The sequence below is a fragment of the Doryrhamphus excisus genome, linkage group LG17 (genome assembly GCF_037039965.1).
Source record: "Doryrhamphus excisus strain RoL-2023G ecotype Guam linkage group LG17, RoL_Dexc_Guam_v1.1, whole genome shotgun sequence".
Taxonomy (NCBI): Eukaryota; Metazoa; Chordata; class Actinopteri; order Syngnathiformes; family Syngnathidae; genus Doryrhamphus; species Doryrhamphus excisus.
In genome coordinates, this window is record NC_136373.1 from 4091877 (window position 1) to 4118875 (window position 26999).

General features: G+C 37.4%; 1 protein-coding gene across 1 annotated transcript; it reads right to left on the reverse strand.

The window, feature by feature from the left end:
- Positions 1–6075: 6075 nt before the first annotated feature.
- chrna4b (cholinergic receptor, nicotinic, alpha 4b) lies at positions 6076–23396 on the reverse strand. The gene is made up of 6 exons (XM_058085438.2): positions 23075–23396; positions 16880–17031; positions 15042–15086; positions 14864–14973; positions 8894–10274; positions 6076–6938 (listed from the first exon to the last, which is right to left on the reverse strand). The coding sequence occupies exons 1-6, from the start codon at positions 23154–23156 to the stop codon at positions 6813–6815; spliced, it is 1896 nt and encodes a 631-aa protein (XP_057941421.2). The 5' UTR covers positions 23157–23396; the 3' UTR covers positions 6076–6812.
- Between the last annotated feature and the right edge of the window lie 3603 nt (positions 23397–26999).

Here is a 26999-nt window from a genome sequence, read left to right on the forward strand (position 1 = left end):
GGTTAGCGTTAGCTTAAAAATGTTTGGAACAGATGGCTGGGTCGTCAATCTTAATCAGGCCAATGCAAAATAATAAACATGTTAATGTTTTTAATTATTATCATTCGTTCATTTTCTACCGCTTTTCCTCACAAGGGTCGCAGGGGGTAGAGTATAACAGTATTACTTTCTAAAATTGTGACAATTTTATTTTGGCAAAAAAAAATTTTTTTTTGGGGGGGGGATATCTTGCGAGAGGCAGTGAGTGGTTATCATGTTGGCCCTATGTGTGTGTGAATGATTGTTTGTTTATAAACAAACTAGCCAACTAGCCTGCCATTGGCTAGCAACCGGTCCAGGGCGGATGGATGGATCTTGTCGATAAAAGTCAAGAGCATTAAAAAGAGCATTTTATTTTATTTTATTTTATTTTATTTTATTTTATTTTATTTTATTTTATTTTATTTTATTTTATTTTATTTTATTTTATTTTATTTTATTTTATTTTATTTATATTTCATTTTCTACCGCTTATCCTCACGAGGGTCGTGATGGGTGCTGGAGCCTATCCCAGCTGTCTTCGGACAAGGGGCAGGGGTACACCCCGGACTGGTGGCCAGCCAATCACAGGGCACATATAGACAAACAACCATTCACACTCACATTCATACCTATGGACAATTTGGAGTCGCCAATTAACCTAGCATGTTTTTGGAGAAAACCCACGCATGCAAACTCCACACAGAGATGGCCGAGGCTGGAATTGAACTCGGGTTTCCTAGCTGTGAGGCATGCTCACTAACCACTTGTCCACCGTGCAGCCAATGTACATGTACAAAAAGCACTAAGATACAAAATTTGGATGCGTGCATAGCCTAGTCGGTTATGCGGGAAAAGTAATATGCAAGGACGCTGTCAAGGCGCTTGTTGCTTTCCAAAAATAATGGCCGCTACTATACATATTTATGATACATTTCTGTGGAAATTCCAATTACACCCCTGCCACACTGCTCTGACAATATCTTACAGAAAAACGTACAAAAGTAAATACAGCAGTCTGGAATGACCAACAGCGTATGGAATCGATTACAACTGGACTGTTCAGGTTGTCTCAGAAGACAAGATGAGATAGCCGTCCTATGTAGGAATACAATAACATGGCTGAGAGAGAATATGATTGCTATAAAAGTAGTTATATACACAATATTATTTTGGAATTTCTGCCTATAGCTCCATGTTTTTGCCCGCCCTCAATTTTTTTTCCTGCCTTGCAGTGATGATGCATGAATAGCCGAGTCGGGGATGGGAAGAATGTTCTATATCTATGTGTGTATGAAATGGAGTGGGCAGGTATATTTTTATTGAAATATTATGTAAGGGAAATGTGTTAATAATTTTTTTATTATATTATACCTTAAAAAAAACTGATATTGTGTAAAAGCTTTTCTATTCTCCATTTTATTAATTATATAAACGTTGCAGCCATCTCAGTCTGGCCGCTAACATGTAATGTCTCTCTGATGTACTCCTTCCTGATCCTATCCATCATGGTCACTCCCAATGAGAACCTCAGCAACCTCACCTCTGTACTCCAACATGTACTGTGACTCTGGACATGTCTCAACCATCTCAGTCTGGCCGCTAACATGTAATGTCTTCATGATGTACTCTTTCCTGATCCTATCCATCCTGGTCACTCCCAGTGAGAACCTCAGCAACCTCATCTCTGCACTCCACAACATGTACTGTGACTCTGGACACGTCCCAACCATCTCAGTCTGGCCGCTAACATGTAATGTCCCTCTGATGTACTCATTCCTGATCCTATCCATCATGGTCACTCCCAGTGAGAACCTCAGCAACCTCATATCTGTACTCCAACATGTACTGTGACTCTGGACAGGTCCCAACCATCTCAGTCTGGCCGCTAACATGTAATGTCCTTCTGATGTACTCCATCCTGATCCTATCCATCTTGGTCACTCCCAGTGAGAACCTCAGCAACCTCATCTCTGTACTCCAACATGTACTGTGACTCTGGACATGTCCCAACCATCTCAGTCTGGCCGCTAACATGTAATGTCTCTATGATGTACTCCTTCCTGATCCTATCCATCATGGTCACTCCCAGTGAGAACCTCAGCAACCTCATCTCTGTACTCTAACATGTACTGTGACTCTGGACATGTCTCAACCATCTCAGTCTGGCCGCTAACATGTAATGTCCCTCTCATGTACTTTTCCTGATCCTATCCATCATGGTCACTCCCAGTGAGAACCTCAGCAACCTCATCTCTGTACTCCAACATGTACTGTGACTCTGGACATGTCCCAACCATCTCAGTCTGGCCTCTAACATGTAATGTCTCCATGATGTACTCCTTCCTGATCCTATCCATCCTGGTCACTCCTAGTGAGAACCTCAGCAACCTCATCTCTGTACTCTAACATGTACTGTGACTCTGGACATGTCTCAACCATCTCAGTCTGGCCCCTAACATGTAATGTCTCCATGATGTACTCCTTCCTGATCCTATCCATCATGGTCACTCCCAGTGAGAACCTCAGCAACCTCATCTCTGTACTCCAACATGTACTGTGACTCTGGACATGTCCCAACCATCTCAGTCTGGCCTCTAACATGTAATGTCTCCATGATGTACTCTTTCCTGATCCTATCCATCCTGGTCACTCCCAGTGAGAACCTCAGCAACCTCATATCTGTACTCCAACATGTACTGTGACTCTGGACAGGTCCCAACCATCTCAGTCTGGCCGCTAACATGTAATGTCCTTCTGATGTACTCCATCCTGATCCTATCCATCTTGGTCACTCCCAGTGAGAACCTCAGCAACCTCATCTCTGTACTCCAACATGTACTGTGACTCTGGACATGTCCCAACCATCTCAGTCTGGCCGCTAACATGTAATGTCTCTATGATGTACTCCTTCTTGATCCTATCCATCATGGTCACTCCCAATGAGAACCTCAGCAACTTCATCTCTGTACTCCAACATGTACTGTGACTCTGGACATGTCCCAACCATCTCAGTCTGGCCGCTAACATGTAATGTCCCTCTGATGTACTCTTTCCTGATCCTATCCATCATGGTCACTCCCAGTGAGAACCTCAGCAACCTCATCTCTGTACTCTAACATGTACTGTGACTCTGGACATGTCTCAACCATCTCAGTCTGGCCTCTAACATGTAATGTCCCTCTGATGTACTCCATCCTGATCCTATCCATCCTGGTCACTGCCAGTGAGAACCTCAGCAACCTCCTCTCTGTACTCTAACATGTACTGTGACTCTGGACATGTCCCAACCATCTCAATCTGGCCTCTAATATGTAATGTCCCTATGATGCACTCCTTCCTGATCCTATCCATCATGGTCACTCCCAATGAGAACCTCAGCACCCTCATCTTTGCTACCTCCAGTTCTGCTTCCTGTGTTTTCTTTAGTGCCACTGTCTCTAGACCAAACAACATTAAATTACACTGTGCTACCAAATGCTTTTTAATTGCATTTTATTCAAACAAGCTAAAATCAATTAAGTATGTGTTGAAATCAATGAACTACCTCACCTTGTTAGACGGTAATTGCTGCCTTTCCATATTTTGCCTTAATTGTCATTGTCTGTATTTTACACACAATAATCAATAGTTATTCAGGTCTGCTGAGTCTGTAGAAATATAATACTAGAGTGGGCTGCCTGAGGTCAGAAGACAAGGTCAAGTGTAAACGTGGCGTGCTGTTAAATAGAATCTGGTTTTGGGGTGCAGGAACACGAGCATGCTGGTGCTGTGTGTGTTTGTGTGTGAAGGGGGGGGGGTGGCATTGTCTGACCTTGTGAGACTTCAACATGGCCAGATTTTATATAAAAAAATAGATTACCTCTGCAAACAATGCTATTCGAATTTAATCCATCTTTTAAATATATGAATAAAGTAGAATGTGAATGTTTTGTCTAAATGTCTATTTTCTCGTCACCCGCCTCCAAACAGGCAAGAAGAGTGTTTGGCTTCAGCACTTTGGTGCTTTTGTTCCATAGAACAATGGCATGAACGGAGTGAGCCCTTTTGTCAGTCTCTATTTTAATCTGTCAACGGTATTGGACACTGGACTATTTCGCCTGAGGCCTTTCCAACGTTACTTGGTCGTGTCGAAGAGCCAGAAGAGCCAGTATTAAGTCATAATTTATTAGAGTCCTAACTGTGTTTATTTTATGTAAGTAATGGAGCAAAGTCGGTGTAGCACTATAGAGTGTGCATACAGGTAGCTTGGTTGCTAATGGCCATTTCCCACCACAATCTTTTTTAACATTTTTTAAACACTGGTAGTCCCGCAATAAATGTTACCGAGCGCTAAAATGCTAAAGCTACTATGTCTATTGAGAGACATCTTGAAGTAACCTCTTTTCTTCAGAAACTTCGAACTGTTCAGTCTCTATTTCCGAATCGGATTGGGGATCCAACACATTTGGCTGTATGTTAACAACGGAAATTTTAAAAAGATAAATCACTGTTTATTATCAATTCCCTTAAAAGTTGGGTTTGGGAATACAAGAACCATGAAATCCCCAAAAAATACAGCTGAATAGGTGCAGATCCTGGAAGAACTAAAAAGCATTTTGTGCTGGTTATTGTGTGTAGCTGCTCTATAGGAGTCCACAATGAGCATAATAGGTCCCCTTTAATTTGTGAAGCAAATATAGGCTAGCTTGTATAATTATGTGACGACTAAACCCGAGTGTAATTAATGCACTGTTGAATTAATTCAGTTGGTCGAGTATTCTTTATTTTAGACAAAAGAAATAATGACAAATTAAATGATTGTGATCTTATCTCCAGAATTCTGAATCTTTTCAATTAGCAGATCTTCCTTAAGTTGATGAGATTTATGATAACACTGATAAGAATACCATTTGAAATAATGATGTTTTATATATATAAATTCAATGTTTTTTTATTCATATTTCCCACTAACCTCCACTTTTACATTTTGCTCATTAGCATAGAGTTCGATACTGTAGTTTAATAATCTATGTATTTCATTTTTGTCATAATGTAAACAAAATGCTAAACACTTGAATCTCAACCATAACAAAAAAAAGGCAAAAAAGTCATTCATGCTTTTATTTTATCATCGAAATTGGACCACGGACCTCTCACAAGGTCTGTACTAGGTCAAATGAGAGAGATCGAACAAATATTGAAAAAGTGTGATAAGTCAAGCGCTAACAAGGGGGATGTGCATGAGTGCTCTGCTAAACGGCGTAAGGGGACAAAATGGCAAAAATCAATACACACACACACACATAGGCGCACACACCTCCACACACACGCACGCATACACTTAATGATCAGAGGGCACAAAGCTGTTTTGATGGTTAATGGCATTGTAATGGCAGCACTGTCAAAACCAAACATTTATTTCTGGGAGGTGATAGCATTATTATTAAAATATGAATAAATAAATAAATACCTGTGTTATTAGCATTTTACCACAAATCACCAAGGTTGTTAATGTGTATTATTTGTTTACCTGATAGCTTTCAGTGAAAGTACACAAAAAGGTTAAAAAAAAAAACTTTTTTGTGCTTTTTCCCTCCAAATTTTGGTGCAAATTTAATTTAATTTAATTTAATTTAATTTAATTTAATTTAATTTAATTTAATTTAATTTAATTTAATTTAAATTTTCATTCATTCATTTTCTACCGCTTTTCCTCACGAGGGTCGCAGAGGGTGCTGGAGCCTATCCCAGCTGTCTTTGGGCGAGAGGCGGGGTACACCCTGGACTGGTGGCCAGCCAATCACAGGGCACATATAGACAAACAACCATTCACACTCACATTCATACCTATGGACAATTTGGAGTCGCTAATTAACCTAGCATGTTTTTGGAATGTGGGAGGAAACCGGAGTACCCGGAGAAAACCCACGCATGCACGGGGAGAACATGCAAAAATTCAAAAAAGGCTGGTCTCCTCGCTGTGAGGTCTGCGCGCTAACCACTCTTTATTTTATTTTATTTTATTTTATTTTATTTTATTTTATTTTATTTTATTTTATTTTATTTTATTTTATTTTATTTTATTTTATTTTATTTTATTTTATTTTATTTTATTTTATTTTATTTTATTTTATTTGAGTTTAGTTGAGTTTAGTTGAGTTTAGTTTAGTTTATTTTGGTTTAGTTTAGTTTATTTTTATTTTATGTAAAATATTTGTATATTTGTACAGTATACTATTTTTAATTAATTTATACATTTGTTTTGTTATTATTATTATTATATTTTTAAGGCCTCATGAAGACCCTGTTGTCATCTTGCCAGATTGATTAGATTATTGTATAATCTGAATGTTTTGAATTCTCGCTTCCTGACACTTTTTTGTCTTTAGGTAAGCCAACAGTGCCTCTTCTGGTTGCATCTAAGTACTGCACTCCATTTTATCTCAGTTTCTTCAAGACACGACTAAACATAACAACAAAATTCCACTAATCATCAAGCTGAACAATCACTTATGGTTATTTTTGACATTTCTTTAATATCCCATTGAGTAATGCACAAAACTCAACGAAGAAATATGCAACATCGAAATTGAAGCCTTGGTTAGGAGGTTTGCGTCCTACATGTGAAGGTGTCAGAATGTCAGATGGAAATATTAGCGGGAAGTTCTCGCTCATAAAATATTTACGTGCCTCCAGTAATCAATGATAGACATTTTATCTTCTTTGTAACCTTTATGAAATTCAATAACTAAACAATATATTGTACTTCCTTTGACCGATGAAAAAAACAGGTTAAATAGTCTTAAATATTTTTAGATCATTCCAGCCAGCCAAGGCGGAAGAAAGAGTCCCACTGATCCCAGTATACACACCAGTACAAACATCCAGAGGAATATCCTGTCGATGACCATGGCGACATACTTCCAGTCTTCTTTCACCTGGTGTAAACAAACAAACAAACAAACAAACAAAAACAGCAGTGAGGAACATGGAAGACTTCAATATTCTTTTAGGCAGCTGTCAGTTTTCACCCTTGATTGATTCTTCATGAATGGCTGACTTTTTTCATGAGGGTGCATCTCACATCTAAATGTCATTCCATATCTGAAGGTGTCTCTTATGAAAAATTCAGGGTTGAATTACCGAGGGTCAGTTGTTTTTCTGACTGACTTTCCAAAAAAAAAAAGACAATTAATTACCAATAGGACAATGATTGTTATTATTTTGATGTAAAGCCTTAATTTAGTTCATAGGGTACTTGTAAATAAATAAATAAAGAAATAAAGAAATAAAGAAAGAAAGAAAGAAAGAAAGAAAGAAAGAAAGAAAGAAATCATTTTAATTTTAATTTTAATTTTAATTTTAATTTTAATTTTAATTTTAATTTTAATTTTAATTTTAATTTTAATTTTAATTTTAATTTTAATTTTAATTTTAATTTTAATTTTAATTTTAAAGAGATAGGGTACTTGACAAATAAATAAGTGAATAAATAAATTTTAATTTTAATTTTAATTTTAATTTTAATTTTAATTTTAATTTTAATTTTAATTTTAATTTTAATTTTAATTTTAATTTTAATTTTAATTTTAATTTTAATTTTAATTTTAAAGAGATAGGGTACTTGACAAACAAATAAGTGAATAAATTTTAATTTTAATTTTAATTTTAATTTTAATTTTAATTTTAATTTTAAAGAGATAAGGTACTTGACAAATAAATAAGTGAATAAATAAATTTTAATTTTAATTTTAATTTTAATTTTAATTTTAATTTTAATTTTAATTTTAATTTTAATTTTAATTTTAATTTTAATTTTAATTTTAATTTTAATTTTAATTTTAATTTTAAAGAGATAGGGTACTTGACAAACAAATAAGTGAATAAATTTTAATTTTAATTTTAATTTTAATTTTAATTTTAATTTTAATTTTAATTTTAATTTTAATTTTAATTTTAATTTTAATTTTAATTTTGAAGCAATAGCGACTTGACAAATAAATAAATAAATAAATAAATACATTTTAATTTTAATTTTAATTTTAAATAAAAAAAATCTTTCAAACATTTATTATAAATTTTATAATAATTTGTTTTATAATATATATTTTTTTATTAATTTTAAAAAGAAAAAAATGTAACTACATAAGGAAAACAGGAAGTGAACAAACGTAACAGTTACTGATTGTAAAAGTACCAGATGGAGGGGTAGGATTTAATAAGCTTTGCTTCTTCCTACTCCTTTTGGACATGTGGAACTGTGAACTGATTATGTGATGCATTCAATTGTAATCTGATGCATGTTCAAATGAAATTAAACCATTACCATTACCATTACCATTTCCTGAGAAGTGATGTTCCATATCTCAAAAAAACAGATTCGTCAACCAAAGACTAGTTGGCCTTGGCGCCTGTCCTTGCCCATCACCCACGGGACTTCCCTGCGTTCCCTTCCATCAGGCCTGGCGACAGGTTGAAGGACCCTGTGTCCCACGTCTGAGCATTCCATATTTTGCTTTGTTCAATATTGAAATATTTCTGGCCACCTTATGTTGTATATTTGTAATATGAGGTTTCCAGCTCATATTTTCATTTATTATGATCCCCAGAAATGTATTTTCCTTCACCCTTTCAATGTCCACACCGTCTATTTGTATTTGCTGGTGTGTGTCCTTTCTGCGGTGAGCAAACAGTATGATTTTAGTTTTACTTAAGTTCAAGGACAATCTATTTATCATCAAACCATTTTTTTAGTGTGTAACCATTTCTTTTCTGATATTTCTAATGATTTCACGTTCAGTGGTATAATCCGCAAATAATACCAGCTTTAAGTCTTTGGTGACTTTGGAGAATAATAATGAAAATAGTATTTAGTGAAAGGCTAACAACTCACCGAGAAGTCATCGTCCTCCGCCCTGAGATGATCGGCGATGTACTGAACTCCCTCAATGGCTCGTTGGACAGCCGGCGAGATGGACGGAATCACCGCCTCTTGTTTCGTGGACTCTTCTTTGAGGCAGTTTGTCTGGGTTTTTTGCTTGGTTCGGTCCGCAGACCCCGTCCAGTTGTCCGCCGGTCCTTCGTTGTGCAGGCAACAGTAACGGAAACTTCCCGATCGACACCGCTGCTCCGCTTTCACAGGAAACTCCCTCTGGTGGTCGCTCATTTGCTCCACGCTGTGGGAGCGTCCGTTCGGGGAGAGTGTGTTAGCGTCTTCTTTGGGGAGGCTGCGAAGGGGACCCAGCGGCAAAGTCGGGGGTAACGACAACTGAGAAGAAGACAAGTTGTGTACCCGTTGGAGATTGGAATACTGTTTAATGGGCGACTGGGAAAAGATGTTAGCTTTAATTGGGGTTTTTTCCTTGAGAGGAGAAGAAGGCGGAGAAGGGGAACAGATGTGGATGTTCGGACTGTCGGATGGAGTCTTCGGAAGGCTTTTCTCCACTTGTCTTATATGAGTAAAACCCGTTTCCACGCCCATCCAGAAGGTTTCCGAATTGCCCGTTGTGGATATCCCGGTGGGACGGTGCATCATTTCAATTAGCTTCTTGCAGTGCTGCTTCGCCGTACCGGGCGGTCTCTTCATGAACAGGACTCGGGGAACCATGTCCAAAAAGACCCTTCGTACCCAGTGAGGCATTCCGTGGGTTTGCGGTGACCTGTGGTGTACGTTCAAAACAAAAACAGTGATAATAATGGACAGCGTGACAAACACCATAGTGAAAAGAAGGTACTCTCCGATGAGCGGAATCACCAGCGACGTAGACGGGATGATCTCGGTGATCAACAATAGAAAAACCGTGAGGGATAGCAAAACCGAAATACACAACGTGATCTTCTCGCCGCACTGCGACGGCAAATAAAACACCAGCACGGTCAAACAGGAGATAAGCAAGCAGGGGATGATGAGGTTGATGGTGTAGAAGAGCGGCAGCCTCCGGATGATGAAGTAGTATGTGATGTCTGCGTAGATCTCCGTACAACACTCGTACTTCTTGGTGTTGTACTTGCCCACCGCGTTCACGATCACCCACTCTCCGCTCTCCCAGTAGTCCATCTGATCCACGTCACTGGCCATGCTGATAAGGTCGATCTTGGCTCGGTCGTACGTCCACGAGCCGAACTTCATTTTGCAGCTTTGCTGGTCGAAGGGGAAAAAGGTGACGTCGATGCTGCACGAGGACTTGTAAATGGCCGGGGGCATCCACTTGATGCGCCCGTCGTGGAACAGGTGGGCCTTGGTGAGGTGGGTCACGGCAAAGTCGCCATCAGCGCTGCGGAAGAGACACAAGATAAAGTGTATTGGTTAGCGGAACTCTTAACTGCAAGACTACAACCTACAAGATTGTTTAAAAAACATGGCCGCCATCAAGCAAAACATTTTTGCGGGGGCACCGGTAGGGTCCTTGCTCTGCTCCGCATGTTCTCCCTGTGCATGCGTGGGTTTTCTCTGAGTATTCCGGTTTCCTCCCACATTCCAAAAACATGCTAGGCTAATTCTAATTAGCGACTCCAAATTGTCCATAGGTATGAATGTGAGTGTGAATGGTTGTTTGTCTATATGTGCCCTGTGATTGGCTGGCCACCAGTCCAGGGTGTACCCGTGACCCTAGTGAGTTGCATAGAAAATTGATATATATATATATATATATATATATATATATTATATATATTAATGGTGTAACGATACACAAACTTCATGATTTGGTTCTGTTTCTTATGGTTCAATAATTTTCTATATAAAAATAATAGGGCGGTCAAACGATTAAAATGATTAATCAGATTAATCATGGGCGCACACATTAATTAATCGTGATTAATCATGATTGATCACCAGCCGCACGTTTTGGGTGATTTGTTATGATTAATCGTGATTAATCACCAAAACCCCGGGTTCAATTCCACCCTCGGCCATCTCTGTGTGGAGTTTGCATGTTCTCCCCGTGCATGCGTGGGTTTTCTCCGGGTACTCCGGTTTCCTCCCACATTCCAAAAACATGCTAGGTATACATGGTATACATAAACTTAACATAATGAAGACTATACATTATTAATCATAATACACTTAGTATACAATAGTATACAATCGATATTTGGGTTATGGTTTTCTCATGTCCACCATGCTGCCTTCTCGCAAGATTACTTATAAAAAATATATATATTTTTTGCCAAAATACAATTCATTTGTCATAGAAAATAATACTGTATTAATACAGTATTTCACAACAAAACACAAATTTATTCTTACGAGAATATTTATTCCTGATGCACCTGAACGCAATTCATAGATTTCATGTTCTCTTGTATGTCGTCTTGACTGCTTTGTTTTCATAGTTGTACAATTCACAGGTTACTTTTACCATCAAAGACAGTCTGGAAACCACAACTACCACCTTCTTGACTTGAGTTGTTTCTTTAATTCACTATTGTTTCTCACTTTTTTTTTTTTTTTTTAATCAAAATGCAGACACTTTTAACTTTCTTTGGTTCCAGAAACACTGTTGAATTCAAGAAATACCTCATGACAAAACAGGAACATGGTGTCCGTGTGATGTCTTGCTGCCACGATGCGTCTTGGGGAACAATAGTCTTCAATGAAGGTAAAACTCATCTTAAATGTTCATTTAGCCCCATCATTCATAACTTATATGTATTTAGAATTGTTTCTTTGTGTAAGACTATAATTGTAATGCTAAAAATGTGTTTTTGAGAGTCATAGACGGGCATTATAACTTCCTGTTCTGGTTGCCATTTTGTTTGGTAGCTAACAGAAGGCTATTTGATTTAAAAAAAAGGACGTGTTCTGCTCAAAAATACATATACGGCATTATAAAATACAGACAGTGTGTTAATGACACACAAAATGCATACAATCCAAGTCTAAATTGTGGCGTAAATTTTTGTTGTTAACCCAAAAAAACATGCTAAAAGTAGCGATGCTAATTTTTATTTCAGCTAGTTTGCTACCCAGCCAGGTTGCGATAGACGGAACATGAACTTAGCATATTTTCATAGTGTTCCTTTTGAGTCCCCTTTAAAGTTTTACTATAAGTTTCATAGTCCAGAGGCCATTTAATCAGCTGAGAGCACAATACGCTTTGTTTGAATGACAAGTCGATTTGGTAATCGTACCCTGCAAATCTTGTCATGTCTAATAAATGTCATTGTTATGTTGGTCATTGAGAATTCCCTTTCACTCATAATGGCAGTCACAGTGAATGCGTTTTATCTGAAGCTCTTTGGAAACACATTTAATTACATTTTATTCTCCTCAGCCTAATGTATTGCCTCGTGCAATGTTCCAAGTTTGTTTATGGCCGTCGCCCATCAAAGATGACCTTGTTCGCAGCTAAAAACTACTTAACGGCACTGGCACAGGAGAAGAGTGTTGGCGGCGTCATCTTGTTTTTGTCCACTAACGCCTTTTCTTGGAATCGAATCAGCAGATTCCGCACATTAATGTTGATGTGATTATGCTTGCCTCAAGGATGGCGCCGTTTAAAAAGCATGGATCATTCTGAGTGACTGCATGAAGCCTTCATAATGTTCTACCGGAGGGTTTGGATGATGAATCCATTTATGAAGTTATGATATGATGAAATTTGTAAATTCTGTCCGTACGGTTGATTCACTATCAGGTAATGTACTGTCAATTATTTGACAATTCATACACTTTTAATTCTCAAAGACTAGGTGGGACCAGTCAGATCAGATAGGACAGCTTTAGTCTGAAAGCTCGGTGCAAGATCCAATCGACTTGTCCTCTAAAGGAGCAGGCAGGCTTTTTTTGGACTGTAATATCCACATTGTATTGTCGCAATATTACAACATATTTCCCAGAAAAATTGCAAGATTATGACTTTTTCAAGAAATATCAGATTTTCTTCTTGTATAATTTTTTTACGTATTTTCCACAAAAGTCCGAATTATAGCAGTACCAAGATTTTTTCTCATTAAAATGTCTGCGTGTGCAAAATATTACTTTATTATGTAAGAATTAGGGTTGTCAAATTGATCCGATTAATCACAGTTTTCACATTAATTGATCATATTTAATCATCATATTTAATCACCATATCACACTATGGCTGAAATAAGTCAATTCTATATATTTTATTGAAAGAAAATACATGACAGGGCAGGATTTGTATGCCTTAACAGTGCTAAAGTAAATTAAATAAAAAAAATCTGTATTGTACCTGTATATTTCTTAGGTATAGCTTTTGAGTGTTAAGTTGCTGTGTGATGAGTTTAGCGTTCTTTGTAAGATGGGTTTGTAAGCTTGTTGATCAGCTCAAAAAAAATCTGTATTGTACCTGTCTTGTAAATTTCTTAGGTATAGCTTTTGAGTGTTAAGTTGCTGAGTGATGAGTTTAGCGTTTTTTTTGTAAGATGGGTTTGTAAGCTTGTTGATCAGCTCAAAAAAATCTGTATTGTACCTGTCTTGTATATTTCTTAGGTATAGCTTTTGAGTGTTAAGTTGCTGTGTGATGAGTTTAGCGTTCTTTGTAAGATGGGTTTGTAAGCTTGTTGATCGGCTCAAAAAAAATCTGTATTGTACCTGTCTTGTATATTTCTTAGGTACAGCTTTTGAGTGTTAAGTTGCTGTGTGATAAGTTTAGCGTTTTTTTTGTAAGATGTGTTTGTAAGCTTGTTGATCGGCTCAAAAAAAATCTGTATTGTACCTGTCTTGTATATTTCTTAGGTACAGCTTTTGAGTGTTAAGTTGCTGTGTGATGAGTTTAGCGTTTTTTGTAAGATGGGTTTGTAAGCTTGTTGATCGGCTCAAAAAAAATCTGTATTGTACCTGTCTTGTATATTTCTTAGGTATAGCTTTTGAGTGTTAAGTTGCTGTGTGATGAGTTTAGCGTTCTTTGTAAGATGGGTTTGTAAGCTTGTTGATCGGCTCAAAAAAAATCTGTATTGTACCTGTCTTGTATATTTCTTAGGTATAGCTTTTGAGTGTTAAGTTGCTGTGTGATGAGTTTAGCGTTCTTTGTAAGATGGGTTTGTAAGCTTGTTGATCGGCTCAAAAAAATCTGTATTGTACCTGTCTTGTATATTTCTTAGGTACAGCTTTTGAAGATGGGTTTGTAAGCTTTTTGATCGGCTCAAAAAAATCTGTATTGTACCTGTCTTGTATATTTCTTAGGTATAGCTTTTGAGTGTTAAGTTGCTGTGTGGTGAGTTTAGCGGTTTTTTTTGTAAGATGGGTTTGTAAGCTTGTTGATCGGCTCAAAAAAAATCTGTATTGTACCTGTCTTGTATATTTCTTAGGTATAGCTTTTGAGTGTTAAGTTGCTGTGTGATGAGTTTAGCGTTCTTTGTAAGATGGGTTTGTAAGCTTGTTGATCGGCTCAAAAAAATCTGTATTGTATCTGTCTTGTATATTTCATAGGTATAGCTTTTGAGTGTTAGGTTGCTGTGTGATGAGTTTAGCGTTTTTTTGTAAGATGGGTTTGTAAGCTTGTTGATCGGCTCAAAAAAAATCTGTATTGTACCTGTCTTGTATATTTCTTAGGTATAGCTTTTGAGTGTTAAGTTGCTGTGTGATGAGTTTAGCGTTCTTTGTAACATGGGTTGACGAGCTTGTTGTTCGGCTCCTATCAAATAAAGAGCTGGACATGTATGGCTTATAGGTGTGGCCTATATATTTACAAATCTATTTGTGATTAAATTTAGTGGTTGTGCCTTAAACGCTGGTGCATCTTATATACCAGAAATTAGGGTACTTTTTTCCCCCTGAAAAAAACTATTTTATTCTGAAGATTATGCAAGACCACACATCCTTTGCATGGACTTTCCGTGCATGATTGTGCCTAATTTGAACATGATTATAACTAGCGGCGGAGGAAAGGCTCACTTGTTGTAGAGGACAATGTCAGGCCTCCAGATGATCTCTGAGGGGATACGGATGGAGGTGACATTATCGTATTCCTCCGGATTCCAGCGCAGCTTGTAATCATTCCATTCCTGAAGGGAAACATTTATCATTGTTACTATACCGCAGCACCGTATTGGACTGTTTAATGCGCACATACCTGCTTGACCCAGACGTTTGTGGTCATCATCTGGTTCTTCTCATCCTTGTTCGGTGTAAACAGAAATGTTTGAAATGAATTAACTTGGAAATAATATCTAAATAATAATAATACAGTAATACTTGAGTGTTCAGAAGCAAGGAGAATATTTTAACACGGTGTAGCTGCAACGTTTGGCAAGCTTGCTGACACATTGCATCGGAGAAGACAACTTCTCCCAGCTACTGACTCGCACTGGCAGGCATGTTCCTGTCTTCTAATTGTGAGTGCAAGGCACCTGAACAATCCAGGCAGGTTTTTGCATTTTCAATTTCTCAGCATAAAAAAAAAAAAAAAAAGTATGCCACCGCTGGCAACACATGTCAGGTTTTTGCCCAGAGTCGACAGGATTTATAGAAAATGTATGTACAAATTTGCATTTAATTTTCCACAGGGCCCGCAAACATGACTACATAATAGGAAAAAAAATAGGAGTTAGTAAATAAACAATTTCCCCATAGAATAATAGTACTAAGTCATTTCTACAATAACAATGAAGTGTAATATTTAAATAAATGTATTCATAGAGTATATTTCCATAATATCAACATACATGGTATACATAAACTTAACATAATGAACACTATACATTATTAATCATAATACACGATATTTGGGTTATGGTTTTCTCATTTCAAACATGCTAACTTTTTATTCTACTGCACGGTGGTCGAGTGGTTAGCGCGCAGACCTCACAGCTTGGAGACCCGAGTTCAATTCCAATCTCAGCCATCTCTGTGTGGAGTATTCCGGTTTCCTCCCACATTCCAAATCGGCGACTCCAAATTGTCCATAGGTATGAATGTGAGTGTGAATGGTTGTTTGTCTATATGTGCCCTGTGATTGGCTGGCCACCAGTCCACGGTCTCGCCCGAAGACAACTGGGATAGGCTCCAGCATCTCTCGTGAGGATAAGCGGTAGAAAATGAATTAATGACTACTTCAACACACCAACGTTCCAATTTTATTCATCGCACAGTCATCAACACAGCTTGTGTACTTCCCTGTTCTTACCCATGTGTTTGCCGCGCACAGACCTCACAGCTAGGAGACCCGAGTTCAATTCCAATCTCAGCCATCTCTGTGTGGAGTTTGCATGTTCTCCCCGTGCATGCGTGGGTTTTCCCCGGGTACTCCGGTTTCCTCCCACATTCCAAAAACATGCTAGGTTAATTGGCGACTCCAAATTGTCCATAGGTATGAATGTGAGTGTGAATGGTTGTTTGTCTATATGTGCCCTGTGATTGGCTGGCCACCAGTCCAGGGTGTGCCCGAAGACAGCTGGGATAGGCTCCAGCATGTACGCGACCCTCATGAGGATAAGCGGTAGAAAATGAATGAATACTTCTGAAAAGTATCGAGAACCATGAGGAACCGGAATCGAAACAAAAAATCGGAACCAGAATTACTCAAATTGAAACAATGACCAACCCTAGACCTGTATCAGATTTTTTTCATATCAAGATTTTTTTTTTTTTAGATTTAAATCCGATATATATCCAAACTACTGGGGTCTGAATAGTGATGTCATCGTTTAGCCGCGTGAGATAAAGGTACTCACCGATGTAGGCAAAAGTTCGTCTTGTCTGAAAATTATTTTTAAAAAATGTCAGTGAAGCAACTCACGTCAATGTCTCAGCACTGAGTCATTTTACTTTATTTGGCTTTTATTTAATTTAATTTGACAGTAGTAAATGTTATTTTTTTACTTTGCTCTGTATAATATATTTAGCCAATGAATGTCAACAATTCAACTAAGCAGAAGTTCAACTAAATTATGACAAAAAAGATTTACTGACCACATCTATGAGCTGAGCGATGGACAGTCCAAAGTGGACCAGAACTGTGTCTGACGAGTTTTCCACTGGCCGAGAGAGTTTGTTGTAACGCACAAACAGATCCTGGAGCAGCTTCTCCTCGGCATGGGCCCGCGGTCCAGCATAGCAAAACACTAGGAGAGAAAAGCAATGAATTAGAAACAGCATTTTGAAGAATTTTTGTGCCATTTATTGATTCACATTTTTTATCCATCTTGGTTATGTTGAGTGAATATTACCGTATTTTCTGGACTATAAGTCGCACAATGCAAAAAATGCATAATTAGGGAGAAAAAAAAAACGACACTGACTCTGACAATGATAAGAGGGACCCCGGCATGTTTGATGGTAAAATTGGCCAAAATACAGTAAGTGTATTGTTACCGTATTTTCCGGACTATTAGTCGCACTTTTTTTTTCATAGGTTGGCTGTTCCTGTGACTTATACTCCAGAGCGTCTTATAAATGAAAAAACTGTTTATGTTGTTTATTGTGTTAGCATAACTTACACCTATTGAGCCTGTTCTCTATTCTTTTATTATTGTTAGAACTTGTCTGTCTAATGTCTGTTTTGGTCAAGTAGTTTGTAAAATAAATAACCCCCCAAAAATGCGACTTATGTGTGTTTTTTTTTTCTACCTAATTATGCATTTTTTACCTTGTGCGACTTATAGTCCAGAAAATACCCTACATGGCGAATCGTAGATTTTTGAGAAAATTAAATGTGGAATATACAATATATTGGGTTAGGTTTTCCAGCTTCCATTTGATAACCACCACCTTTCATTCTAGAAAGCAAAGGCAAGACTAGAAAATGACCCACACAGTCAACGGGCGAGGCACAATGTAATAAATAAATAAACAAATAAACAAATAAACAAATATAAAAACAAACAAACAAACAAATAAATAAATAAATAAATAAAATAAATAAATAAATAAATAAATGGAAGTCTGGCGCAGTGCAGGCGCACCCGCGCCTCCATCCCTCCCACCACCCCCAGTCATATCAGTCATGTCATCTATTCCTGATAGTTACCGTATTTTTTGTACTATAAGTTGCTCCGTAGTATAAGTCGCACAATGCAAAAAATGCATAATTCGGTAGAAAAAAAAACATACATAAGTCGCATTTTTTGCAGGTAATTTATTTTACAAACTACTTGACCAAAACCGACATTACGTCATCTTGGAAGGCAATTTCTAAGAATAATAAAAGAATAGAGAACAGGCTGAATATGTGTAAGATATGCTAACACAATGGTTATTCAGCTACATGAAAAATAAACATAAACAAAAAAGGTGTCCAGTGTTTATGTAACATTAACAGTTTTTTCATTTATAAGTCGCTCTGGAGTATAAGTCGCAGGAACAGCCAACCTATGAAAAAAAGTACGACTTATAATCCGGAAAATACGGTACTTATGATAACTGTAGTGACCTGGAAAAGATATACCATCACATTAAGACAACCTAAGGGGTTCTAATGTCAAGAACTAACACATTTTTGTTAAAATGTAGTCTTAATTTGTTTGCTTTTTTCTGCACTGAAATGAATATTACACAAGTTACTCACTAGCTCTCTGGCTCGGATGTTGTTGTTGCATGCAATGTAAAAAAAAAAAAAAGAAGGCGACCTCCGTTAGACCCAGCTGGCGTCATGGTTACACGAGACAGAGGGGAACGGCAAAAGAGAAGGATGGATGTGCATCAGAGGACACGCTGTGCCTCCACCCACCCAACACTCCTACCTGTGCACCCAATACACCAACCTCCTCTTTTTTAGAAGCAACTCACATTACAGAGAAGATGACCTAGCCGGGTCCCACAGCAATTAGAGACGCGTCCCTAAGCTTACGTGTCTATTTGCATTCTCAGCGCTTTTTTTTTTTACCCCCCCCTCTCTTCATATTGAGTAAGGCTTTCCTTCTATTTGAGCCATTCATCATCATAGCAGTGATTCGTGGAAGTGACTTGAATTGCATCATGTTGGGAACTGATACTACTGCATTATTTAGTATTTCTGATGTGATGCATTCATAGAAATAGACTTGAATTGAGTTATTCTATAAAACGTAAAAAGCACAAGTTATGTCATCACCTCTTTTTGTCTCGAGCACAATAAAGCGTAAAAGACGTATAAATATATTGAGCATTCGGGTTGAAAGGAACGTACGTTTTTGGTAGCGAATTAAATTGATTGAGTGAATTAGTTTGCTGTCTGAAGAAGTATGGAAAGTTTAGCTACAGTGGGAATGGAATGGAATGGAATGGAATGGCCTTTATTGTCATTATACAAGATGTACAACGAGATTGGAGAGCTTCTCCTTTCAGTGCAGTAGTCAAGTTTAAAAAAAAGTATATAAAAGTAGAGTAAAAAAGACAATTTACAAGCTATATACAATAACCTTAAAGCCAAACACCTTAAAACTGAACAATTTGTTGTTTAACCAGAATTTTCTGGGGGAAAAAGTCAAATTTTATGTTTTTTTTTGGTGTATTTTTTATGATGCCAACTAGCGGTGTCACAAGATTTCTTGTAAAAAAAAAAAATATTCATGGACTTTATGCCTGGGACAATAATTAATTAATTAATCACACAATTAATAAAAAAGAATATGCTAATTTTGCCAGTTTCAATATATTGCCATGTGCATGTGTTTGTTTCCAATGTGTCTCGCAGGAAGAGAGTTCACTAGTTACTTTGGTTTTAGCACTTTTTAGCACACATTTATTCCATAGAACAATAGCATGAACGGAGTGAGTGGCTCAGTGGGTAGCGGCAGGGATGGTGATTGCAATATTGCAATATAAAGTAATATATTTTTATTGTACTTTTCAGGGGACCTATTATGTTAATTTTTCCACTCTTTGTATTGAGTTGTGGACTCCTATAGAGCAAGTACACGCAATAACCCGCAAAAGATCTTCCAGAATCTGCACCTATTCCAGCTGTATTTTCTTGGATTTGTGCATACCGACAAAACGGTTTGCTTTAATGTATTCCCCGCTGGTTGAGACCCCTAACTAACCGTGTAGGAGGAGCACTCATTGTCGTACACACTTTGTCAGAAGCACCGCTGGCATCGGTAGTGAAAATGTGGTCATTACACGTTTTTTTTTTTTCAGGATTACCGTGTTCACAATGTTGGTGCCGTGGAGCTCAGGAGAACCGTAATGCGATGGTGCTGCGTCCATATTGCCTGCCTGAGGAGCAGCACTCATTGTCGCACACACTTTGTCAGAGGCACCGCTGGCATCGGTAGTGAAAATGTGGTCATTACACGTTTTTTTTTTTTTTTCAGGATTACCGTGTTCACAGTGAGCACAATAAGAGTTCAATTAAATGTTGCAAACTTAGCTAGCATCTTAATGAATAATTGTAAAAGTAAATTAAGTTAAGAACAATATCGATATCTTAGCACTCAGTCCAAGCTGATGTCCTGTCCCTTCACTGTCCTTCAAACAGGAACCCTCAAATGTATAAGGCGCAGGATCAATATCTTATTAAAAAGAAGCATTTTTTCCCCCCTCTTTTTCCTTCCCCTTCCCGTGTTCCCATGTGACACAAGCAGACAGGTGTCCATCAAAGCGACAACAACAACATACAGTATAAAGGAGGTGTAACCTTTGCTTCATCATCATCAGCAGCAGCTGGCTACAATGCGGCAGATATTAAATGGAGGCGTGCTAAAAGCAGCGTAATGGCTTCAGATGGGAGGGCCAGCGGGGTAACAATGTGTGGGTCAAAGCAGGGACACGGACTCTGAGAAGAATATGGAGAAAATGTTGAATATCAGTCCATTTGATGGACATCAACAAAGGAAAACTGCACTTTTTGGGGGGAATTTTCTGTCTTTTGGAGAGGTTCAATTCCATTCCATTCCATTCCATTTTCCTCCGCTTATCTGAGAGCTGTCTGTTTTTATCTCTTTTTATAGCTTTAGAATGCACAAAATGTGTGTTCAAGTCTCACATAAGAAATGTCTATAATGGAGAAAGTGCTTTTTTCCTTTAAACTGATTTGTAATAGAGATGAGAATTACAAATATTTACAGTAAATGCTTTAAATTTTAGTTGGTGCATTTATTTTTAAATAAATACATGACTTGGAGTGCATGAGAAAGTGGAGAAGACAACATGGTCCAGTATTACCAAGTATATTTGTGATAACACAGCAGCAACAGAGACAATAAGGGGTATTGTGATATTGTAATAGTGGTAAGGAGCTAATTGCTAAGCTAGCACTGATGACCACACCGAAATTTGAGTAGTAATATTTTAAAATATGCATAGCTAGCCGCATGCTGGGAACTCATAAGTGGACTCACTACCATCTTGTGGAGTTTATATTAAAAAAAAAAAACATCAGGAAGTTGCCTACAGCCACATATGTTAATGCTTATGCTTTTTGAACCACCACAAATTATCAAACAGAAATCCGGCGACTATCGGAGACATGTTAATTGGAGCATTTTCAATCATCATCAATATTGTTGGAGACCTCAAAAGTAAGCAAAAATACTGCATTATTATTATTATTGTTGCTTATGTTACTTGCTTGTACAGATAATAACATACGTTTGACTTTCTTATATATCTCATGTTCTCGCTGTGCATGCGTGGGTTTTCTCCGGGTACTCCGGTTTCCTCCCACATTCCAAAAAACATGCTAGGTTAATTGGCAATATGCATATGATTAAAAAGAAGTGGAGACATAAAAACGTACTTCTTAAACTGCAGTTTTTTTGCATTCTACTGTCATACGAGCATAAAAAGAAGTTTAAAAACAGTACAATAAAACTAAAATAAAGCAAAACTAAACAAAATGACTTTAAGTAAATTCTCTTTTAACCCTAAAAGTGAATGTACTTCTTGCTGAGGTAAGGAAGTTTCGGCAAAATATCAGTTCTCAACAAAAAAAGGAACAAAAGGCAATATATATATATATATATATATTAGCCATATATAAATTTAACCACTTTGGTTTCCTCCCACTTTCCAAAAACATGCTAGGTTAATTGGCAACATGCATAGGGTTAAAAAGAAGTGGAGACATAAAAACGTACTTCTTAAACTGCATTTTTTTTGCATTCTTCTGTCATACGAGCATAAAAAGACGTTTAAAAACAGTACAATAAAACTAAAACAAAGCAAAACTACACACAATGACTTTAAGTAAATTTCGGCAAAATATCAGTTCCCAACAAAAACAGGGACAAAAGGCAATATATATATTTTAGTCATATATAAATTTAACCACTCCGGTTTCCTCCCACATTCCAAAAACATGCTAGGTTAATTAGCGACTCCAAATTGTCCATAGGTATGAATGTGAGTGTGAATGGTTGTTTGTCTATATGTGCCCTGTGATTGGCTGGCCACCAGTCCAGGGTGTACCCTGGGTGTCTCGCCCGAAGACAGCTGGGATAGGCTCCAGCATCCAGTAGAAAATGAATGAATGAATGAATTATATCTCATGCTTATTTACCATCAATTGCTAATACATTCATTGACTAGTATTTCTAGTATAAGTATTTCTATTTACTACATGATTTCCTATGGGACAAATTCAAGTTAAGTGATAAGTATAAAAACAACATTATTGATTTAAGCTAATTTATTTGGTTTATCAGTCCAGGAAATTAGCCCAAGTAGCCATTTTTCGCTTTTATGTTCTAGTCGTTTGGTTCATCCAGGTTTAGTTTGCCGCTCGTTGGTATGTCGACACTACCGGACCCAATTCTGTCCCGGTTTGATCAATGTGTTCTCTTAGGCCAATAGTGCACAAGCAGCAAATATGTGTTTGCACTCCGCCTCTGCCAGGGCTCTTTAGCAGGTCACCCAAACAACAGCTCAAAAGAAAAAAAAATCATATATATATATATATATTTGTTCAGCATTTGGACACTGAATAAAAGTCATTAAAAATCATAAAAAAAAGAAAGATTACTTATTAAAAAGCAAGGTCCCTCAAATCTAATCCTGATTTTTTTTCCCATAATGATGCATTAAACTGACATATTAATGGGTACAGAATGGCCCTGATGGAATTAAATACAATATTTATATTTTCATCCCAGTCTGGAATGACTTAAAGTTTTAAGACGGGACACATTCCTCAAAAACACACCCCGATATTTAGTCATAGTAAAAAAAAAAAAAAAGCATAATTACCTGGAGTACATAGATTGAAAAGAAGTAAGCAGAGGCATTTGTTTACATCCATGGTCCTTGTCAAGCAGCGGGACGTCGCCATAGAAACAGTGTGGTCTTTGCTTCAGCGGAGCTTATTAAACAGACAAACGTTAAATGAGTTAATGTCAGCTCGCCGCCGTTCCTCCTCATCCATCTGTCCGCCCTCCTCCCGCCTCCACACTCGTGTCACTCTGATGTCCACTTTTGAGTTTTTAGACAAGAGCGACGCCTGCTTGAATTCAACACACCAGGGAAGGAAAGTGTCTCCTCGCTCTGGTGGAATCTTTGCCTCAAGTGTCTTACGCTTCCCTCCTCCTTTCTACATGCATGACTCCCTCGCCGTGTCTATCATCTCTGTGCCTCCTCCCCACCATCCCCACCCCCCCTCGCTCAGTCTCTGCCTCCCTCTATTCCATTTCGAGCCCCACACTTCGATTCCACTGAAAAAAAAAACAGTTTATCATTCACACTAGTACCAAGAGGTGCCACAAGGTTCTATCCTTTTCCCCTTTCTGTTTTCTACAATTCACATTACTGCATCACACTGACACGGATGTCCACTTTACTTTACTTGTTGGGGACGGTCATTAGTGTTAACTGCCATCTTCATATTAGAAATGAAAAATAAGACTCGAAATAACGCTCAAAGTCAAACTCCACGGTGCACATTCTCATGCGTGGAAACACAAAAGAAACGTGACAAATAATTAATGTTGGTGAATTAAAAAAAAAAAACTCACAAACTTAAAAAAAAGTGCTCCCAGGACAGAAAATAGTCCAAAATTGTGTTGAAAAAAAAAAAACTTAAAAAAACTCACACTAGTACCAAGAGGTGCCACAAGGTTCTATCCTTTTCCCCTTTCTGTTTTCCACAATTGACATTATTGCATCACACTTTACTCCACTTTACTCATATGAGTTTCTATTGTAAACAAATGTCAGAGTTCCTACTATAGTGTGTGTTTATTAAGCGCTACTAGGGTATCGCTAGCTTTAATGCTAATAAGATTTGTTAGTCCATGTTTGTCAAGTGCTCCCAGGACAGAAAATAGTCCAAAATTGTGTTGAAAAAAAAAAAAACTTAAAAAAACTCACACTAGTACCAAGAGGTGCCACAAGGTTCTATCCTTTTCCCCTTTCTGTTTTCCACAATTCACATTATTGCATCACACTGACATGGATCTCCACTTCACTCATTTACTCAATAATGCATGCTTCTACTGTAAATAAATGAGTTCCTACTATAGTGTTTATTAAGCCCAACTAGGGTATCGCTAGCTTTAATGCTAATAAGATTTGTTTGTCCATGCTTGTCAAGTGCTCCCAGGACAGAAAATAGTCCAAAATTGTGTTGAAAAAAAATCTTTAAAATACTCATACTAGTACCAAGAGGTGCCACAAGGTTCTATCCTTTTCCCCCTTCTGTTTTCCACAATTGACATTATTGCATCACACTTTACTCCACTGTACTCAGATGAGTTTCTATTGTAAATAAATGTCAGAGTTCCTACCATAGTGTGTGTTTATTAAGCCCTACTAGGGTATCGCTAGCTTTAATGCTAATAAGACTTGTTTGTCCATGCTTGGTGGTCCAAATTTGTGTTGCTATGAAATAATAAGTAGTCTTGTCCAACCAAAAAACTCACACTAGTACCAAGAGGTGCCACAAGGTTCTATCCTTTTCCCATTTCTGTTTTCTACAATTGACATTATTGCATCACACTGACATGGATCTCTACTTTACTTCCACTACCAGTTGTTCTCATATGAGTTTCTGTTTCGGTAACACCTTGAGATAAATAGAAAGACTCCAAATAATTCACAAAATTAAAGTTACACGCTACACTTATTCATGCATGGGGACGGTTATTAGTGTTAACTGCCATCTTCATATTAGAAATGAACAGAAAGACTAGAAATAACGCTAAAAGTCATGTGTGGAAACACAGAAGACTCGTGAAAAATAATTAATTTTGGTGAAAAAAAAAACTTTAAAAACTCACACTAGTACCAAGAGGTGCCACAAGGTTCTATCCTTTTCCCCTTTCTGTTTTCTACAATTGACATTACTGCATCACACTGACATGGATCTCCACTTTACTCATTTACTCAACAATGCATGCTTCTATTGTAAATAAATGTCAGAGTTCCTACTATAGTGTGTGTTTATTAAGCCTGCTAGGGTATTGCTAGCTTTAATGCTAATAAGATTTGTTTGTCCATGCTTGTCAAGTGCTCCCAGGACAGAAAATAGTCCAAAATTGTGTTGAAAAAAAAAAACTTAAAAAAACTCATACTAGTACCAAGAGGTGCCACAAGGTTCTATCCTTTTCCCCTTTCTGTTTTCTACAATTGACATTATTGCATCACACTGACGTGGTTCTCCACTTTACTTCCACTACCAGTTGTTCTGATATGAGTTTCTATTGTAAATAAATGTCAGAGTTCCTACTATAACGTGTGTTTCTTAAGCCCTACTACGGTATAGCTAGCTTTAATGCTAATAAGATTTGTCCATGCTCGTCTCCGGCAGTGTGTTTGTGTCTCCAAGAAGCGTTTTATCCAGTGATGTGAGATGCCACTGATTACTTTGTATTGTACCTTTTATGAGCACTTTCAGCGTGACAGATGACACACACTTAATAAGCAACCTTGACATTTTTATGCAAAGCTTTTAACTTTAGCATTAAAGTATTTTTTTCCAGCTGTTAAATATCTCTAACAGATATTTCTTTTCAATAAACCCACAGAGAAGAGCCTCCGTAGCGCACATGTCGATATTTCCACTCTAATGAAAAAGCAGCTCTCGGGATCCAGTCACGACTATTCAGCACTGATGTGCCAACACCACCCTGAGGTACACCGTTCTTTGTTGTTCCTGGATTTTTGTGTACAGTATGTGGAGAGCTGATAATGTGAGAGGAGCTCAGCAGTTGGTCGCCACCGTGGGTGGAAATGTGGCTGAAATTAGATAATTACTGACTATTTAATACTTAAACACAACAGAAGCTCTTTGAGAAGCTTAGAGGAACCTAGAAGGAACAGGAAGTTGTCCATACACACACGGCTAACGAGGGCTATTTACGGTAACACCTTGAGATAAATAGAAAGACACCAAAATCCAACTTTCTCATGTGTGGAAACACAGAAGACTCGTGACAAATAATTAATGTTGGTGAAAAAAACGTTAAAAAACTCACACTAGTACCAAGAGGTGCCACAAGGTTCTATCCTTTTCCCCATTCTGTTTTCCACAATTGACATTATTGCATCACACTGACATGGATCTCCACTTTACTCACATGAGTTTCTATTGTAAACAAATGTCAGAGTTCCTACTATAGTGTGTGTTTATTAAGCCCTACTAGGGTATCGCTAGCTTTAATGCTAATAAGATTTGTTTGTCCATGCTTGTCAAGTGCTCCCGGGACAGAAAATAGTTGAAAATTGTGTTGAAAAAAAATCTTTAAAATACTCATCCTCGTACCAAGAGGTGCCACAAGGTTCTATCCTTTTCCCCTTTTTGTTTTCCACAATTTACATTATTGCATCACACTGACATGGATCTCCACTTTACTCATATGAGTTTCTATTGTAAATAAATGTCAGTTTCTACTATAGTGTGTGTTTATCAAGCCCTGCTAAGGTATTGCTAGCTTTAATGCTAATGAGATTTGTTTGTCCATGCTTGTCAAGTGCTCCCAGGACAGAAAATAGTAAAAAATTGTGTTGAAAAAAAAAATCTTTAAAATACTCATACTAGTACCAAGAGGTGCCACAAGGTTCTATCCTTTTCCCCCTTTTGTTTTCTACAATTGACATTATTGCATCACACTGACATGGAATATCCACTTTACTCATATGAGTTTCTATTGTAAATAAATGTTAGAGTTCCTACTATAGT

Excerpts from the sequence above, each read along its gene's own strand:
- chrna4b (XM_058085438.2), bottom strand. The coding sequence starts at position 23,156 with ATGGCGACGTCCCGCTGCTTGACAAGGACCATGGATGTAAACAAATGC. Across the intron at positions 15,087-16,879 it reads TCGCTCAGCTCATAGATGTG|GATGAGAAGAACCAGATGAT; the intron begins GTCAGTAAATCT and ends ACACCGAACAAG. Across the intron at positions 6,939-8,893 it reads CGGAGGACGATGACTTCTCG|GTGAAAGAAGACTGGAAGTA; the intron begins GTGAGTTGTTAG and ends TGTTTACACCAG.